The sequence below is a fragment of the Cupressus sempervirens genome, chromosome 2 (assembly GCF_028749045.1).
Source record: "Cupressus sempervirens isolate cs-2001-9-10 chromosome 2, ASM2874904v1, whole genome shotgun sequence".
In the NCBI taxonomy this organism is placed as follows: domain Eukaryota; kingdom Viridiplantae; phylum Streptophyta; class Pinopsida; order Cupressales; family Cupressaceae; genus Cupressus; species Cupressus sempervirens.
This window is the reverse complement of record NC_143119.1, coordinates 656611250-656633055: the sequence shown is the minus strand read 5'-3', so window position 1 is coordinate 656633055 and position 21806 is coordinate 656611250. Positions and strand designations below refer to the sequence as shown.

General features: G+C 35.3%; 1 protein-coding gene across 1 annotated transcript in view; it reads left to right on the top strand.

The window, feature by feature from the left end:
- The window catches only part of LOC149575083 (uncharacterized), a 46428-nt gene extending 32133 nt beyond the window's left edge, over positions 1-14295 (top strand). The window contains exons 3-5 of the mRNA XM_089814950.1: positions 12496-12618; positions 13688-13807; positions 13897-14295. Of these exons, the coding sequence (XP_089671076.1) occupies positions 12496-12618; positions 13688-13807; positions 13897-13961 (308 nt within the window). The 3' untranslated portion in view covers positions 13962-14295. The remainder of the gene's footprint in view (positions 1-12495; positions 12619-13687; positions 13808-13896) is intronic.
- The last annotated feature ends 7511 nt before the right edge of the window (positions 14296-21806 follow it).

Here is a 21806-nt window from a genome sequence, read left to right as displayed (position 1 = left end):
AAAAGGGCATGGATTGGTATGCTTAATGTATTATTGAAAATGGTCTTTACATTAAACACAATTTCTTATAGGAATGATTGGTATGCATGCGTATATTTGATGGGACTCCAATATAAGATGGACAAAACCTGGCTGGACACCTTCATAGTATTCTAATTGCAAACCTTGCTGGAACTTTTCTGCGAAACTTTGGCAAGAAATGTAATGTCCCCATTTTAGCAGTTGACCAAGTGTGTGTGCGTTAGCCTTGTTCTACATGGTCCCGAGGGCTAACGAAGGGTTTAATGGGATCTTGGAGTGTTTTGGCCTAGTCATTTCCAGTTTGGGCCAAAACGAAGTTAATTTACTCAGTTTCAGGCATACTTACTATTTTTAGTAAGTCGGCAGGACACAATGCAGGTCAATTTTGGTGATTGGATTCGATACTCCTCGGTGAGAGCTTTCCGATGAGTTATCACTCGCATTATTCGGAGTTCGATTGCTAATACATTTTAATGCCTGAAGTTTTATTAAAGTAACGTCTAATTTAATTGTAAAATATTAAAGTGTTACTTTAATATTTATTTTATGGTGATGTGTACCCAAGGGAGACATAAGGGGTATTTTAATATATGTTTTATATTACACATCTTTTATCCCACATTGCCCATATGAGTTGAGCGGACCCGTGGGAATAGAATAAAAGGAAGCATCTGTGGCTTCATTAGGCAGGTTGAATATGAGAAGAAATTGGTATGTGAGTTGCAGCTCAGTTCTTGGCATTTGAGGACGTCTATCCTCTCTTGTAACATTCTAGACGTCATTCCCTTGGGGTTTGGCCTTTGGAATTCTTTGTTTTTGGCTTCATTATCAGGCAGTTTAGTTGCATTTCCGGCTACAGGCAGATTTGGTATTTTGCTCATATCTTCTTCACTACTTGTCCGACGCTTATGCCGCTTTGAGGGAATGGTATTATGAAGGTAGTGGACTGATTGAAGGACAAAGTATTGTAGCAGCAAGTTCGTAAGCATGGGCTGGAGTATTATGACAATATTGCTGAAGTAATTAGTGAGTTGATAAATCTGCCATGTATTTGGTTTTATGAATTCTGAAAATAACATTTTATTAGCAGCAGTTCATTTCCACTTTGCATATTATTGTAGTTCCTTTCTTGTTTATGTTGTATGATACCAATTCCATGCATGAAACACAACAAACAAATAAACGTTTGATTTCCGGAGTTATAAGGGGTTTTAAGAAGTTGAATGCAAACTGTTTGACATAATTCCTTTCAGCAATTTGGTTTAGTTTTTTGGGACATCCAGGGGTGCCCATTACAAGAAACTTCTTGGAAACATTTTCTTTGAACTTGCTTAGAAAAACTACTGGTAGTTTGCTCTGAATGTTAGCTGCGAAACTTGTTATAGTACCACTTGTCCATATTGCATATTTAATTCCCATATAAATAATACAAACCTCAGACAAATTAAAATGTTATGCAAGAAATGGTGGACCTTATTTATATGTAGACAGGCATACAATGGTGGTAGCGTAATTTATGTAAGGGTGAAATTCACCGTATAAATATAGAATGATCTTTTCAGAATGGAGTTAGAACTTTTATAGCAAAAAGTAAGTTTATTATTAGAAAAACTTTATATAACACTTATATATAAAATACAGAAGATTATGGGCTGTTACATGATCTATGGTGATACATTTTGATATAGGAGCATCCTAGAGAACCTTATCACATATCACTGCATAACCTCAAATTGGCTTTGCTACAGAGAACTAGAGTTTAGCAACATCTCATTTACAAAGTATCCAGAGATTATGGATCAACCTACAAGAAGTTACAGATGGCCAAAAGTTTACAATTCAGAATAGCCAACCCTTAGTTCACTAAGTGAAGTTTTCAGAGGCTTTGTGTGCCTTGCGGCACCAAACTTGAAGATCATGAGGCAGCATGGGACCAGGGGAACATCGAATTGGAACCACATTGAATTTCATCAACCCTTGGAACTTCATCATTAGATTTAGGCTGATCTACGTGTTTTGCAGGATATCAAGTTCTGGGACACCTTGCAGCCGATGTGAATCATTCCCAAAGCTTGGAGTCGACATATAAACATCTTTGGCTTTCATTGAGAGGCAGTTAGTTAGTTGGAAGAGTTTATCAATCCGAGAATTCGGAAGTTCTTGTTAGTTAGTTAGATTCAGTAGCTAGTTTTGAGTTTCATTTCATAATATGCACGTAAGATTGTAATAAGCCTATGAGACAATCTGCAATCTACATGTAGCAGACCAATCTGTTCTATGACATTTCTGTTGTGTTAACTCAGCTGCATGGTTTCTTTACCTGGACCATCCATACATGGCTGCATCACATTTGCATCTGATAATTGATAGATAATTATCAAGATTTAAATATCTGTTGGGTAGTTATGGAAAGGCAATTCAAACTGCATATCTGTGGATAGTATTATTAAACCCTAAAGAGGTGCCTTTGCATTGAACATTGGAATTGTTTGACAGCTATGCTGGAATAAAGTTGGTTAAGCAGAAACAATCCAGCTATGTACGAAATCAGCAGTATTTTTAGGAAAGTATAAGTTGGGCTCATGTCAGTTATCTGGCAGCATTTATATTACTGTGAGGTATATAGGAATAAATAAAGCACCAGTTATACATCCGTTGTTCAGCCAATAATTATGCTGGTTACAATCAATTTTGCAGTAATATGTAATGGGCACCCCTGGATGTCCCAAAAAACTAAACCAAATTGCTGAAAGGAATTATGTCAAACAGTTTGCATTCAACTTCTTATTTCTCCGTTTAATGTTTTAAACCCCTTATAATTCCGGAAATCAAACATTTATTGTTTGTTGTGTTTCGTGCATGGAATTGGTATCATACAACATAAACAAGAAAGCAACTACAATGATATGCAAAGTGGAAATGAACTGCTGCTAATAAAATGTTATTTTCAGAATTCATAAAATCAAATACATAGCAGATTTATCAACTCACTAATTACTTCAGCAATATTGTCATAATACTCCAGCCCATGCTTACGAACTTGCTGCTACAATACTTTGTCCTCCAATCAGTCCACTACCTTCATAATACCATTCCCTCCAAGCGGCATAAGCGTCGGACAAGTAGTGAAGAAGATATGAGCAAAATATCAAATCTGCCTGTAGCCGGAAATGCAACTAAACTGTCTGATAATGAAGCCAATAAGAAAGAATTCCAAAGGCCAAACCCCAAGGGAATGACGTCTAGAATGTTACAAGAGAGGATAGACGTCCTCAAATGCCAAAAACAAAGCTGCAACTCACACACCAATTTCTTCTCATATTCAACCTGTCTAATGAAGCCACAAATGCTTCCTTTTATTCTATTCCCACGGGTCCGCTCAACTCATATGGGCAATGTGGGATAAAAGATGTGTAATATAAACATATATTAAAATACCCCTTATGTCTCCTTTGAGTACACATCACCATAAAATAAATATTAAAGTAACACTTTAATATTTTACAATTAAATTAGACGTTACTTTAATAAAACTTCAGGCATTAAAATGTATTAGCAATCGGACTCCGAATAATGCAAGTGATAGCTCATCGGAAAGCTCTCACCGAGGAGTATCGAATCCAATCACCAAAATTGACCTGCACTGTGTCCTGCCGACTTACTAAAAATAGTAAGTATGCCTGAAACTGAGTAAATCAACTTCGTTTTGGCCCAAACTGGAAATGACTAGGCCAAAACACTCCAAGATCCCATTAAACCCTTCGTTAGCCCTCGGGACCATGTAGAACAAGGCTAACGCACACACACTTGGTCAACTGCTAAAATGGGGACATTACATAATAAGTAGGAACATGTTATGTGTGATGTTTATATTTGGATTCAACTGCACAGTTTTTGAATCAAACTCATTGACCCATTTTTAATGAATAGCAGTCCACACGAACCCACAAATTAAATGACGGGGTTGATTTGTCAGCCTACAAAGGTGGTGTAGTCATGATGTGTGGCAAAATAAACATCTTATAGTAGCTCATTGAGTTTGGATTTGACTACTCGAGGCATATTTTGTTCTCAAGTGCTTCTTTGACACACAAAATCATCTTTGTTGTGATTAAACTGTTTGCAGTGTTTTCACATTGGTGGGAGACTTCTGGTGCGAGCGCAAGCAAGACTTTTAACTTACGACACTTTTGTAATGTTTGTTACTATTCTTCATGAAGAGTAGCAGCCCTTGAAACCTACCTAGTCAAGTGCAAAGAATTCTAGTTGTTGTGTCAAAGGATGGATTCAATCGGTACACGAATGCACAAACTAGTTTTATGACTTCCATTCTTGTCCACAGATCAATGGCAGAACAAAACAAGTGCTAAAATAGATTAGTGGTCTCTATCTTTATAGTTTTGGCAAAATGCATTTTCTCCAATGGGACAAGCCTACTTCCATGCTTCTTATGATCAAAGCCAAGGCCAAACTAACAAAACAGTTTCTCCTCTTCTAGTGGTGTGCACGAGAGCATGTTCACCCCTAGTGAAGTAGAATGGCCATGCCAAAGAGACTCAAAAAATCAACCCTTTACACAATAAAAGGCTCTTGGTAAAGGAAAGAGGACGAGAAGAAACAGGAGCCAGTGCCCACGCTTATTTTGAATGCCACATACAACAGTTGTTAATGATGTGATTTTGATTAGGACTACTACTTGCTCAAGCTCCAAAACTTTTAATTTATAATCTGATGCTAATGGTTGGATCAACGGGCAGCTCTCTGTGTCATCATTGACGCTAAGAACCAGAAGTAAATTATTGTGCAAGATGTGTTCCAAGTGCCTGAGCCTTGCAATTGACTCACACATTCAAACTACGTTCACTTGGATGACTTCAATGGGATCCAATGCACTTTTCAATATGGAATCAAATTCACACATGATACAGTCAGTTGTGATCTAGTAGCATTAGATGTTTGTGATATCTTACTTGTTATCCATATTTTGATGGCATAAATGACACTTGTGAGTTAAGCCGCATCACTGATTCATCAAAATCAATATTAATGTCCACATTTGGGATCTCTCTCAAAGACCAAAGTCACTGTCAAATGCTTTGGTGGTTCTGTCCACTTGGTATTTACTATTTTGCCAAGCACAATATATAATTTCTGTTCCACATTTGAAAGTTTCTGTTACTAATGGTCTGCTTGGAGACATGAGAATTGGAGTAAGCATGCATTGTCAGTGCCCCTAGTTCGATACACAATAGGACATTTTGTTGCAGCATGATGAGAATACTTTTGAAGACTACCAAGGGTTGTTACAACTTGCAAAGTGAAATTAAGGTTCAACTTGGTTGTAGGATCTTCACTTAAACAATTCTAATTAACTAGGAAGAAGGAAATTGGTTGTCAAAATGCAAGAGCATGTTGGTCAAGGAGATTAAGGCAAGCTCTTCTTTGCGTGGTAGCCCTCTAGTTTTCTTATCAAAGAAAGAGGGTTCATGGTTTCTATGCATCAACAACTGTGTGCTCAACAAGATCAAGGTGAAGAGTAAGTTATATTAATTAATGATATCAGGTTCCCACAATCCACAATTTATTAGTGCTGAATTTCTTGGTTAGATTGTGTGAAAATTATTTGCATCAACATTGATGTAAAAAACTTCCACACAATCTAATCCATAAATTCAGCACTGAAATGTTATATTACTTTTATAGATGACTTTCTAGAACAGCTCTGGATTGCACATTGCTTCAGCAAGATCAATTGAAAACATAAGTATCACCTAGTCCTCAATAATTGCAAAGAGTTTTGAAAGGCATCCTTCAAAATTAATTATAGATTCCACAAGTTGTTGGTTATGCCTTTTGGCTCGATCAATGCACTTCCGTTTATGCATTGGATGAATGAAATACTTATGCCATTCACCAATCCTTTCACCATACGCCGATGATTTTCTAGTCCTGAAAAAGACCTGGTAGGAAGTTTTTTTCACATGCCCTAGGCAGATTGGGCTTGTAAAGGTTCAAGCCATGGCAAATCTAGTAGATGTTATACATCAATATTTGTGCTGCTATATTAATTATATTCAAACAAAATAAAAGGGGTTGGATCAGCCAATTCTAATCAATTGCATGAGCTTAGTAGTTTTATTGGATTTGTGAACTTAGTCTACAAGTTCATCCTTGGATCCTTCACTTTTCTTGGGCATTGTGTAAGATCATACATGTAACATACCAAAGTTGTTTCACATTGGCCTATAGCACAAGAGTGTGCCTCTGTCCCATGCTAGTCTTGGCTGTGCCATACATTGATCAATTTATTGAGATTTAGACGAATGCATATCATTAGAGAAGGAAATTGTCACTCACTTTGATCACAAGTTGGTTCAGTTTCTGCACGCTTACACATGAAATAGATGGAACATTTACGACAATGCCATAGTCAAACTTAATGGGAAGGATACAAAGGCAAAAATTAACCATCCTCTTGTCTGGACACTCATTAGAGTGCTCACATCTCATGGCCACACATTTTGGACTTGGTTTCTATTTACTCAACCACGCATTTCATGCACACCTACACCATTCTATCTAACATATAGGGTGAGAAAGTCACTGATTTCTACTTGTCCAAACGATCTTCCGTACAAGCTCAAGCATCTATGCTTTCTAACTCCTGGACCTCATCAACAATTCATGGAGTAGGTGCACTAGTCCATGATTGTGGACGTTTGGGAAAAACACACTTCTGCTGCACTTCAACAACATTTTTATTAACCAAATATGCACACTTTTAGAGTGTTATGTCAAAATGTGTATTATGCTAAAGAACAAGGAGATTGGGCTCTGTAAGTGGAGATCATTATTGGTTCCATCTAGGCCTTGGGAATCTATTCTTTTTATATTTATTGCACACAAGTAAGCACTAACCTGATTCAGCATTTGTCATAGTGAATAGAATTTTGAAGATGACCATTGTGGTTTCTTGTAAAAATAATGTTAGTACACTAGTGAATATTAGGAACATGCCTGTTCCCCTACTATTTGTGTCAATTTTGAGCTACTCTCGTCTACTGTGTCTGATTGTGATTTAGCCTCTTCAGCCATTTTTGGTGTGTTTTGTTTTGAAATGTAGGATGTTTAATTGGTATGGTCTAGGTCTACCATGTTCCAGTTTCAAACAAAAGGGCAGACCAAAGTTTTAAAGAAAATACTTGTTCATCAGTTGTGCATGAACATTTGGGCAAAATGGGATGACAACCTGCCATACATTTAACTATAATAACAAGGCTTGGCTTTATCTATAAAAAGTGTAATTCAGACCTCCATCCATACTGGAATACAATATCTCTGCACAGTGGTGGTCTGTGACTCTGTAGACCATATTGTGCCCATATAGAGATGATGCCATTATTCTTTATATACAGCCATACTTCGGTCTTTATCTGGTATTCAGTGCATACCTGCTCAAGCTAATCTTTCCATCCACACTAGAATAAGAAATCTATGCACACTGGTCTTTAGATCATATTGCCCCCATGTGGAGATGATGCCATTATTCTTTATCTACAGACTACTGCCATACTTGGTTCTTCATCTAGCATTGTAATGTACCCATCTTTTTAAGCATCTCAATGGAGTTCTTAGCCTTTACATTCTCCGAAGGCTAAGTGGAGAAATAAGGAGAAATTGATTAAATTAATTTCTCATGAAGTCATTAAATAAATTAAAATTAAAAGGTGACTAAATTAAAAGAATATTCTAGGAGGGATTAAATATTATTTTATTTCTTCTAGAAGGAGGTCCATCTATTGGAGGAAAAGAATAAATAGGGAGGGCAGCCTCATTGTTCAGCATCGAAAGTGTTGCCATCTACTCTTCCGGATAGCTTGTGGAGTCGAGGGCTTCTGCAGTTACTACATTGATCGTTGGGAGCGAACGCGCCCATTGGTTTGCATAACTAAGGTGGTGAAATATCTTCTGAAGGGTTGCGATTGTTGGAGAAAACAAATCAGTCTTTTCATTGTGTCGAATTTGTAGCCTAGGGCCAAATTGTGGAGAAGGAATAAGTTGGATATTGCTACAGTACCGCTACTATAGTAACTTTGCTACAGTATCACTACCACAGTGACGCTGCTACAGTAACTTTGCTACCATGACATTGCTACAGTAACTTGCTACAGTGATGCTGCGATAGTGCTGTCGCTACAGTGATTTGCTACAGTAATTTGCTACAATGATTTGCTACAGTAATTTGCTACAATGATTTGCTACAGTAATTTGCTACAAGAAAATTCATATTTTTGGAGCAGTTCCAGGTTTTTATCTATTGCATTTTGCATTGTTTGAGAGTAGATATTTAGGGCATTGGTAGGGTTTGTAAAATCTGTTGTAATTTGATTTATATCAGAATTTGTTGCCCTAATGTCTTATTGAAATAGATGCATTTTTTCCTATTTGTAATCAATGTTATACAAAAACAATTGCATCTTCATTGTTAGATGTTTGGTGTGTTCTTTGCAAGCATATTTATTAATGTTTGACATTTAGAAAGCAATCAGAATTTAGACATGCAATATATCTCTTGCTTGCAAAGTGTTTGACGAAATGTCAAACAAGTAAATTAGAGGAGACTTTGTGTTTGACGAAGTTATTACCTGTTGGAGTTATTACATTGGTATCAAAGCTTGCTTGCAAAGTGTTTGACAAAATGTAAAACAATTGAATTAGAGAAGAATTTGATGTTTGACAAAGTTGTAATCAGTTGGGGTTATTTCATTGGTATCGGAGCGGTTTCCTGCCAACCTGTAGGGTAGGAAATTTATATTATTGTCAGATTTGCTATTGCATTTGGAGTGACCAGCACTCTAGCATTTTCTAGCCATGGACAAACATAGGAGGACCGATAGTTCTAGAAGTCAGTGGAGTAATGACGAAGTTAGTGTGAAGATGAATGCGTTGAAGGAGAGTATGGAGAGACTTAAGCTTCATCAACAGAGATTGACGGAGAGCTTGTTGGATTTAGAGATAATTGAAAGGGCAGCGAGGCATATGGTTTCCGCCTTTAGAAGGCCGACATCAAGGTTGTAGAGAAGGAAGCTTGAGTTTGCCCCGACAGGAGTCCTTGATGCAGATTTACCTATAATTAGTTTGACACCTGCTAGTCCTATCTGCAGTGTTGACGATGGACTTAGGGGCACCGAGCTTTAGCAGGTTAAGGCTTCCAGAGCTGTTGCTACATTGGTATCAAAGTTTGCTTGCAAAGTGTTTGACAAAATGTCAAACAATTGAATTAGAGAAGAATTTGATGTTTGACGAAGTTATAATCAGTTGGGGTTATTACAAGCATTCAGTGCATAACTGCTCAAACTAAGCTTTCCTTCCACACTAGAGTAAGAAATCTCTGCACAGTGATCTTTAGACCATATTGCTCTCATATGGAGAAGATGCCATTATTCGTTATCTACTGCCATACTTGGGTCTTCATCTACTATTGAGTGCATAAATAATCAAGCTTAGCTTTCCACTGTTGTTTGAACTCACAGCTCATCATCCTTCAGACTTGGTTCAAAGACATCTGTAAATGGCACCAAAGGAACATATCACCATGACCACAGCTATACGCTTGCCATGGCATACATCTGCTCTTTCAAGTTAGTTTGCTGATCAGTATAGTTAATTTAATTTTCAGTAACTTTAGTTACAGTTTTGTGGTTAAACCGAGATGCTATGGAAGCCATCACTTATGAAGAAAGGGCATATGATTTTAGTTGAACTTCTATTTGAACCTTTAACTTGGTTGCATGGGAAGATTGATCTAGACAAGTTCTAAGGAGCAAGGTATGAAATTCCAATGTCATCATTCCAAAAAATGAGGGCTTTTTCATTCAGCACTTGGTACTCCCAAGGTTGATGCATAGCATAAAGGGCATCAAAATAATTCACCTTCTGCCAATCATCATGTTGGTGACACACAAGACAGTGCTGTGGTTGGTGCTATTTAGAGTAGCAGCCTATGTAACACAAATGTGGCACACAGAACACATTAGCGGGAAGTATACTATTACAATACTGAACTATGGTGTAATTTTTCTTGTTTCTATTTGCCTCTTGTAATTGTCAATATATTTGGGCATTGGATTTTGTTGTAGTTACGTATAATGTGTTAATTTACTGGCCAAGTCCAAGGTTATGTGTTATGCGTTGCATATATCCCCATACCAATAGCTTGGTCCCATAGCGCAGATAAGAATGCCACAGTAAAATGTTGAAAACATTTTTGAATAGACAAGATATATATATATATAAAACTATTTCGAATGTGTTTTATAAATCAGAGTATATATATATATATATATATATATATATATATATATATATATATATATATAACTATTTCGAATGTGTTTTTTAAATCAGTAAGAGGTATCTAGCTCAGCAGCACTTGCAGTTCCCAATTTGTCAGGGCGATCTTTATATATATATATATAACTATTTCGAATGTGTTTTTTAAATCAGTAAGAGTTATCCAGCTCAGCAGCACTTGCAGTTCCCAATTTGTCAGGGCGATCTGAATATATATATAACCATTTCGAATGTGTTTTTTAAATCAGTAAGAGGTATCTAGCTCAGCAGCACTTGCAGTTCCCAATTTGTCAGGGCGATCTTTATATATATATATATATATATATATATATATATAAAACTATTTCGAATGTGTTTTTTAAATCAGTAAGAGGTATCCAGCTCAGCAGCACTTGCAGTTCCCAATTTGTCAGGGCGATCTGACTAGCCCTCTGGGCCGTGCAAAACCCTGAGGATGCTCCATTCCCAATGTGGCTGGGTGAAATGGGTTTTGAACCTGCATCATTTGTCTGTCTCTTCTAACAACTCAACCAATTAGTTGATGCGCAGGGGCAGACTATTTTGAACTGTTAATAAACATATTGAATTGTATTTTTATAAAGGAAAATGTTCTGCCTTTTCATTAATTAGAAATGACGTGCTAGAGAAGGGAGAATAGGTTTATAACATGTATTAACTGCTGGGTTATATGTTGTCTCTTAAACATATAACACAATTCTTGTGCATTGTAGATTCTGTAGGTTAGTAGATTATGGCCACTAATGTGGTGCTTGAGCATGTTGTGATAGATATGTTATTGTGGCATTTAGGATACCATGCATCTATATTGTTTAGCATCATCAAATGTAACAGGAATATCATTTTTGACATAATTGATAAAAGCCAATTGTCTCCATATTAAATGCATTATGAAACTACATAATATGGTTGAAATCCATTGGTCCCTCGAATCCATATTAATCTCCAGTGTTAAATATAATTTAGATAATAGCAAGTCCTAAAAAGAATAAGTTATGAAGTGTGTGACATTTACTGTGTAATTTTATTTTGCAATTGTTGGGTTCTCACTTGCTATTAGATATCTTGTGTATAAGCTCTTATATACCTGACATAGGTCATCCTCAACCTCTGTTTCAGTGATCTTGCAAGACAAAATATCAAATTATTTCCTATGAAATACATATATGATAATTCTCTCTATTTTACTTCAAAATTCTGAACAGCCCAGGATGTAAAGTTTTTATGTAGGATGCAAACTTATATTAGACCTTGAATATATTTTATGAGAAATTTTTGGCTCACTCTACTAACAAAACAGGCTTGACAAACCTTGAGATGGTAACATCAAGTCAAAGCTTTACACTTGCTACATAATTCATGTGTTCTGAGTGTAACTATTTTACATGGGGATGCACCACCTATTTTTTGGCCCTTGGCAAACATCCTAGAAACACGTCCCCTGCCACCCCCTGTCCCCATCCCCAAAATGCTGTGGAACATTTATAAAGCTAACACAATTCAATGTTTTTCTTATGACAGAAAAGTAGAAACAAATCTAAGTGGAAACAAATCCAAGTGGACTTTGACATTAACTAATGGTTCTTAGCTGGCACTAAGTTGAATTGATGTTTCATGCATGCATCAAAGTGTTGGAGTTGCCAGCTTATTTTGTGTCCCAGACAATAAATTTTCTGATTTCACAATAAATGCTGTCACTAAAAGTTTTATAAATATAAAAAAACATAATATATCTATATTATGAAAAATTCATTCATATATATATATATATATATATATATATTATATCAAATATTTTTTTCACTGCTGTCCCCTTTTTTGGCCCTGTAGGAAATGTCCTGGATACGCGTCCCCTTCCGCCCACCCGTACCCATCCCTGAAACACCATGTAACCTAGGAATGTAATCTTGGATACTCTTCTCTGATATTTCAACATTTAGTTAATATGGACATTAATTGCATACTAGATTTTTAATGACTAATTTGTACATTTATTGCATACTAGATTTTGTATGACTTATTTGCCCATTTATTGTGTACTAGATTTGCCATGAAATTTGTATGTGAATTAAAAGATACCAACTGCGTCATGTGTGTCTACAGGGCATTCTAGAAAAATACGTAAACCAAAACCTTGGAAACATTCAGAGCCTATCACACGAGCACAACTTAAACGAATGCGTGATGAGTTTTGGGATACAGCACCTCACTATGGTGGGCAAAAAGGTAAAAATTTAATATTTTTTTATTTGACATTCTTTCAATGAGGTGCTTCTTGAGGCTATACAAACTAATAAATTATAATTTGAATCCATGTTTTTTCTAATTATAGTTTTCTTTTAAGGTCGGATGGAAACTTAGTCACAAATGGCTTGTACCTAGTAAGGCTCTGGACAATGAACATGTTTATGAATTTTGTATAATATTGTCTTTTAAATCTTCTCTGTTGTACACATCTGAATCTCCTGGGATTAATAGATGGTTGGCTATTTTAGTTGGATCTAATTGCCCACTATATTTGATTTTACTGTAACCCATTTGTTTAGATCTCAGTCTACAATACTTTGTTTAAATGACTACTTTTGGAGACTTACTATATTGGCTTCATCAATCCCATTGATTTTACTTTGGTTGGACGCTGCTGGGTGGAACTTTGAGAAATAATAACGTAAAGCCTCCAATGGAGTACATTTTGTTAGGATTATTAGACAAAAATATAACCAATAATGCAAAAGGAATAAAGTACACAGAAATAGGACAAAAGACACAAAGATTTAATGTGCTACACCCAATCTTGGGCTACGTCCACCAAACAGAGAGTCCAATATCATTATCCAGTAATTCGACCTGATTACAATCTGCAATCCCTTGCAATTCAATACTGCTGTAAGAAGCTACTAAATTATCATACGAAAATCCCTAACCCTATGCCATTTTATACAAGACTTATTTTTGGCCTTGTGGTGTGCTGCCCCTCAACCCAGCAAGTGGCACCGCTCTCAACCCCATCATGGGGGTGCTGCCGCTAAACCCCCATAAAAAAATGTGGAGGGAAATCGCGTCAATGGAAGTGGAGAAAATTAACCTCTGAGTTTGATTGGGCTCCACATGACAACACATTTAGTTTGCAAGTATATCATGGAAATTAAAGGAGCCTGCGCTTCCCATAAAGAATGGAACACTGCCATTAACATTTAGGAAATCATATCTTTGGATGAAGTGAATTGTCTTTTTTCCTTTTCCCATAACTGAATTATTATTATGCTATCATGAATAACAAAAGCAAGTTTTACAGAGATTTGGGATGCCTTAAGAGCAGCAGCTGAGGCCGAGTTAGGTTTGGCACGGGCAATAGTGGATAGTGCAGGCATAATTGTCACAAGTGATGATATGACAACTTGTTACGATGAAAGAGGTAAACAGTTATGTTATTTATAGTCCAGAGATTGTTTTTCTTTTATGCACTTCTCTTTCAAATTGTTAATTCTTGCAAAACCATTGCAGGTGCAAAATATGACCTTCCAAAATATGTGCTGAGTGAGCCAACTAATCTTCTAAAAGACGAGTGAGGCAACCGGGGCCAAGGTCTCATCAGTGCACTACTGTGGAGTTTTATGTAGCATATTCTGTAAAAAATTCTTGTGAACTTTTCCTTTTTCCTTCAGTCCTACTAAAATGTCTAAAGTGAAGATAAAATCCATTTGTTTCCTCTACCACGGGTCCTGGCAGTGAGCTTAGTATTCTATACTTTTTGTGCATTCTGTGATAAATTTTTGAAGAATATGCTTTTTGTGAGCAATTTTATAGAAAGACTTATCTGGTTGGTTGAGCCAGAATTGCTTGGATCGTGAAAGCTGTAGAATTTCAGGAAAGTTGGAATAGATAGCAGTGATATTGGTTGCAGTTTTTGTTGGTTTTGTATGCAATTGTCTTCTGATTTAGTTTTAATTTCTTGCTTTGCTGAGTTGGTTTATTATTTTCCTAGTTTATCTTCAAATTGCACTAAAACCAAGTCAAACGGAATGTAGAGTTGAAATTCTTGTATTTGCCATCAACGTTTATGTTCGATGACTAGTAACATTATTGTATTACTATATAAAGTGACATTTTTGTATTACTATATAGTTTAATGCATACATTTGGATTGAAGGGATATGCTGTTTTTGATATTGGCTTAAACCTGCTTGAGTTATAAATGCTGACAAATACTGTATTATGTTCTGATTGACAACTAGCTTATGTTTATATTCCATTGGCCATAGACCTGTCAGGTTTGATATTGGTCTAGAAAATTTTTGTGATATGATTGCAATAAATATTCTCTGGATATGTTGGTTTTCGTGTATGAAATGTTACATTTAGTTTTTTATAGAGGATTCATTTCTCATGAATTCTGAATTGAAGATGTTTGGCAGATATACGGATTTTGAAGTTGTATGTGTTTTTTATTCTGAATATGCATGATGGTATTGGGATAAAATTGACGTTTCTGTTGTATTGTCAATAACAAATGTCTCAATTAAATAGGCAATAAATATATATTGTTTCCATATACACTTGTTTTTTATGTGGGTTTGTATTGTCAAAATTATATGTCTCTGTGTAATTTGGGAACATCAGTCCAATATACTTCACTCAATCGATTTTCATATATATATTTTGCAATTTGAAAGCATGCAGATCTCTTAAATGCTCAAAACGGTGTTGAGTACTGTTGAAACTAGGAAATTATTTATTGTCAATCGAATGCAAATAAATTAGCAGAGATATCAAGCTATATAAATTAAATTGTGAGCTTTTTAAGATGGTCTTCAATTACATATGCAGGTACAAGAGAGTTTCTCGGTATGAAGTTTAGTGGCGTATTCAGGCCAAGCATTGGGGTGGTTATAGAATGGTTTTGGTAGTTCTTTTTATGCTCGTGTAGTTGTATATTTTGAATCATTTGGCAGGTTAATATAATAAGGCTGTTAGCAAAACTTCACTAATATACAAGGATAAGTTGATATATTCAGATCATGGATTGTACTTTTATATGCATATCTTTACCACCTTTGAGGATGTGATTCTATTAATCTAATATGCTGAGGTCATGCAGTGCATCTCGTCAACTTTTATCATCTTAAAACTGTGATTGTACAAGTGCCTCGAAACTTTGGACTTGAATTAAAAAAATTATCGTATCATTTATTGAACCTTATTCTTTTACCAACACAAGGCAACTGATGGTAATAACCCAGCCATAATAGAACATTTGCAAATAATCTAGTACAAGTAGAAATGAAATATGAAAAAACTTGATGCTTATATTTGCAAGGAGAATTATAGTATATAAAACAACACTTGAAAAGAATTATGAGACAATAGGAGTAGAAAGATAACCACCAATATACTTTCAGAAAAGTTTTTAACGTTAAAATCTACTCTGAAGCATAGAACTGATCTATAGTCAATAACACTAGTAACGGCATGCTCAAGCTTGCAGTTTCATAGAAGATTAGAACTCTTTAACATTGTAGGAATTTTGACAGCATAGCAATGTAATAAAAATTTCATCTTTCTAATTTTGACAAGCTATACTCAGTGCTGTCAAAAGGAAAGGAAATGTATCTTTTATCACCATCTAATTTGATTGAATACACTGATTTTAGTTGTAACATGCCCCAATTTCAAGGCACAAGTGTCAAACTTTTGACAACACATTCCATGAATTGTTTAAGCTTTGACCTTCTAGTGCTTTGATTGTGTCAAATAGATGTCCAAATCTTCACTCCCTTGTAGATGCTCTTATTGATGGCAAGGTTTGATTCTTTAACTCACTTTATTTGGGAAGTATTTTGAGAACTTCTTTGTACTATAGAGGTGAATTTGGTAGATTTGATGGCCTATAGATACTTTTGCCCCTCTTTGCTAATTAATTAGTCTATACTAGATGTAGCAGGGTTGCAAACTAATGAGAAATGATCTTCCTTTAAACTTCATTACATATCAATTTCTAAGCTAGCCCAACAATAGAATAAGACAACACTTGGAAGGGGCATCCCATTACAAATATAAGAAAGATATATGTAGGACCATTGATCCAATGCCTATCATGCCATCATCACATCACTATGGATACTATCTTCTTAGGGTAATTGTCTATATTGGTGATAGTGAGATTTCACAAGCATATAGTGTCACGTGGAATGCTTTATCTTGGCTTATTTACATAAATACCTTCATAGGGTAATTATGTATATTGGTGACACAGATTTTCACAAGCATATAGATAGTGTCACGGGGAATGCTTTATCTTGGCTTATCCACATAAATACCTAGAATTGACAACTCTAGCTCTAATGGGTGGGTTTATATCAATTAATTCAAGCATGCCCAAGAAAAATGTGGGAAAAAAGGTTGATTAGCTACAAGCAAGAAAATATGGCCACCCAAGAATGGGGTGAATTAAATTTTTATTAGTCTTATGGCTAGCTATCTAGAATATGCAAATGAGAAAAATAACCTTATTAGTTGAGCATTGAGTTAACCACTCCAACCCTGCACGCACTTAGGTCAGAATGGTAAAGGAAGTCAGAGTGGTAAAGGAAGCAATAAATGAATATATTTATGCCCATATATTTGTGAACCTTATTATTATTGAAGGTGTTTCTTAGTTGGAGGGTTATATGGTTTATGGAAATATATAAAGATAGAAATAAATTAGTTCAATCATGAATATGGGTAGTGAGGATTATCTAAAATTAATAAAGATTTATCTAAACATTTGTTTATTATATTTCAAGTTATGATTATTAAAACTTTTTAATCTTTCAAAAGTTGTTTGTAACTAACATGTTTCTTTTCCTTAAGAAGTTTTACCAAGTTCCATGTTCTTTTTACTTCAGTATTACTATCTTGTCATCCGTCTTCAAATTCAAGGACTTAATTGTCTATAAAATATATTGCTTCTTCATTATTTTGAGTTTATCCTCCCCACTAAACATCACAAGAATACAATAGAACTACACTGAAGTACAATTATTCCTTTTAGGTGCTCTTCTTTGTATAGTGGACCCCCTCAAGAGTTGGGGTTGATATCCTCCATCTTCATTTAAAATATCAACTATCTTCATCAACATTCTTTAACTGAGTCACATCTGCATGCTTCTTAGTCCTTAGCTCCAACTAATATTTTAGCAACATGCAACTATGAAGGTATAATAGAAGATTTGATCTCCTTAAAGATATGATTCTATTTGTATAATCTTCTAAGTTACATAGATTTCAACACTTGTACTTTTCATGTTCTTGTTGTAGTTGATGAAGATACACAATTCAACTTGGCAATCTAATTTGAATATATTATTGTTAAGTACATATATGTTGCTTACAATTGAAAACTTTTATGTTCTATAGCAAAGTCTTCTTTTTAAACCAAAAAGTCTTTGCGGTTTAATCAACAAGAGATAAAGTAGACATGTTAGGCAACAAGATATACTCAAAACTTTTTCTTATAATTTTTTCCTTAAACTGACACCATGGAGTGTTTCTAACTCTCTCCATGAGTGCCTTTTTCATTTTTTTGAACTGCATTATGCCAAGGGGTGTATGAAATTATTTTATACCTCATAAAATCATGCTCTTCAAAACATATTGAAAGCTGCATAACAAAACTTTCCACCATTATTCATGGTAAATATCTTAATTTTCTTTATTTGCTTGTCCACAAGAGGAGGTGTTCGAGTAATATTTTTTTTTACTTAAGAAGTCAAGTCATATCGATTTATTAGTAAAGTAACCTTTTACTTTATCTTTACTTAAGCTAAACTTGGATCCATTAATAATTAATTATCAAGTCCTCATCCTAGGGTTCACAATTTTTAGGCAAGCTTACTTTTTTATTTGCACTATTGCTCTCTATAAAAGAAATGGATACTTTAGTAATTATTACATCAATGCAAATATGTTTTTTTCTTTAGGCTCTCTGAGCACCTTTTGTGTGTTTAGAGTTTCTTGCAAGTGATAAGTTATTTGCATGTAGTTGTTTGCTAGGTTTTGTGAAAATTCAACAATCTTGATTTCTATCACAGTATCAAAGCTTCAAATCTACTACTCGTTCATTTTTTGAAGGGTTCTATCTTGGAAGATAAGGTTCCTGTACAACAATAAAAGTTGCAGATTTATAAGTTAATTTTGTGAGTTCTTTATGGTTGAGGGTATGAAAAATGAGGTGAAATATAGGGGCAGTTGAAAAATCTAGGCATCTTAACACAAAATAGACCTCACAATTGAACTTAGAACTCTCCAAAACCCCAAGGTCCATATAAAATTTGTTAAATTTGAACAACTTCAAATTTGGGCCAAAATTTTTATACTGCACACAAAATAAGGTCCATATAGTGCTATCACAAGCATTGACACAAATCTTGGAGTAGCTTTGATTTTAGTGTTAAAAAATGTACTCATAAAGGATGCATGCAAGTTTTTTGATTAAAGGAAGTTAAACTTCAAAAAATAAAATAAAAAAGAATGCATACCTTTTGTGTAAAAACTAGCGGTAGACCTATTGACATCAACAATCTAGCCTACTATTTTTGGCTATCCCACCAAATTAGGCTCTCGACTAAATTTAGTTGCGTTTTGCTAATTTCAGCTCAAAACTCTTTTTTGACCTAGGTGGTATTATTGCTCATATGTTATCAAAATTGAGCAAATGAGAGTATCAATAGCATGTTGAGTCCAAGTCCGATCTAGTGTTGCAGGTAACTTTTCTAACTTTGAAGTTTGCAAGGATTTTTGCTAGCCAAAGTAAGAACTTATTTTTGCCTTCTTGGGGGCATACTATTGCATTCATACTCCATTTTTAAAAAATAAATAGGCATTCGAAATACATAAATCAGTGCTCTTTTTGCATTTACAATTAATACAATAGATTTTTCACTAGGTACACACATTTCATTAGTACTCTTTTTACTTTTTTGCAGTTTCCAACTTTTAGATGTGCTAAGGTTTGGGTTCTTGTATTGAGAGATGGGGAGTTATTTTTCCTTTGGTTCACATGGAAAATCCTTCCTCAATTGAATGAATTACTTCACACAACTATCACACCTGTAAGGCATATATGACACACCTTTTTAAGTTGAGGGGGTTATGGTCCTATTCAGATGAGGTTTAGCCTTAGTTGACTCACCTGATCAAGGCTACACAACACCAAAATAGAATGGATGAGTCCATGGGGATGATTTCCATGAACATTTTAGATAGTCTTGTCTTTCAGCCCGAGGGTTGCACTACACCTCGGGACATGTGGACCAAGTTTAGGACTCGCTTTGACACCATCTACAAGTTTAGTATTAAGGCAGGCTTCACTTCTTTGGTACCTAATGCTTTTCCTACCATTGATGGTTTTTAGATAAAGTTCAAATCATTGTGATCACTTTTAGGGCATGTCGGTACTACAAAGCAAAGTGTGTCTGTCTAATCCTTACCAAGTCTCATGGTCCTCATTAGATTTTTTTTGCTTTCTTTTTCTCCACCATAGACACTTTGGGGGCATGCCATACCATGCCTTCTTTTGAGGTGTTATGCGATCCACTAAATCCTAAGCAAGCCAATCTATCACAATTGGATAAAAGAACCAAGCATCAATAACTCATCTATCTCAGGGGAAGCCAAAGTAAAAACATAAGAGACATACCATAGAGTTGAGGAAGGATTTCAATTCTCAATACACATTTGCCTTCTCCTAAGGGGGAAAGATCAAAGAAAGAGAGACCTAACTGCTCTTACTATAAAAAGCCAAATCATGATGACTCTTATTTCTATGAGAAGTAGATAGATGGATATACAAACGAGTTTTAGATTTGACAACTCTTCTTGTGAAGATCAACATTGATATTCCTTCTTCTACTTCTCATATGTCTTCTTATTCATCATCACTCCAAAAAGATGGACAAGACAATAAAAAATGTCATGCATTTTGTGTGATTCCTAGTCCACAATCTTCTAGATGGCTACTAGATTCAGGTGCTTCACACCATATGATATCTTCTTAGGATTTATTCTCATCTTTTGAGGTTTCTTTCACCCAACAAATTTTGATGGGGAACAACATTGTTATGGCTATATGTGGAGGAGGTTCTATTGACATTGGTGATAGTTTGTTCAATGATGTACTATGCATTCCATCTTTGTCCTCTAACCTTCTTTCTCAATCAAATTACTCATAGTGGAACAAGGAAGATAGTTGAGTTTACACAAGATTGAATGCATATTATAGATAGTGAGATAGGCAATATTGTTCCAAAATGGACAATTGATTCTCTCATTTTGGTCCACCATCTCCACTATGGGAGAACCACTTTGTTGGTTCACAACAATCTGTTGAGGTGAAGTTAGGTCACTCAAACTTATATGTTGTTTTTAAGACCAATATTGTGAATTACATCTCCACCTCCTATTGAGTTTGAATATGTTCAACAAGATTCCTCTTCAACTTTGCCTTTCATTATAGCTCCATGCATTGAGCCACCTAATGTAGTTGTTGAGGATATATCCTAGGACATTCATCTCCTCTCATATGATAGATTCAACACATATGTTATCCCACCTTTATTGGAGATTCCATTACACGATTCTCACATGTTCTTCTTTGAGCATTATCGTGGTTTTCTAATTTCAGCTCACATCCACGGGTTTCCAATTCTTTGTCTGTTTCCTTTATTTCTCCCCACTTTAAGTCATATTGGTTTGATTATCAACGTGCATGAGTTCTATCATTCTGGGGGGACTTTGGAGTCTTGATCCTCTCTCATGTGGGGTTTGATTGTACTTATGGTCTTGAGAGAGTCTCTTAAGATACCCTTTTTTTCATCTCTTTTTGAAGAGGATTTTTTCCCCACTATGTTTTCTCTCTCTGCTTTACACATATTTTCTTGTACTTGGGTACCTTATTAGGCCTAGTGGCTGGGACCCATCTTTTCTTTCATGCATTTAGTCCTTAGTGTTTTTGGTTTCTCCCCAAGTTCATCTTAAAAGGGGTGTTGGAGCAATAAGGTTATTAGTCCTTGCCTATATATAGGCTGGGGACTAATGTTTCAACAGACCCATAACTATTAATTCTTTCAATAATAAACATTTAACAATCCAAGTGATGTAGGAGTATCTTGGGTTAATGGGCAATCTTGCATCAACAAAAAATATTGCTTTGTTTTTCCTGTACTAGTTTTCTATTCATGGAGTAGTCATTGCTGCTCATGGTTTTAAGTTGTGCGTGGTAAGCATCTTAATGTGGAACCATTGTTGATACCTACCCTAAGTGCGATAAATATAATTTTCTTTATGCATGGAGTTTTCTGCCTCTTTCTCTGTTTGCTTTTCATTGCTTGGTTCATCCAACAAAGCGTGGAGTTTCTTTCAACACCATTTCTTAT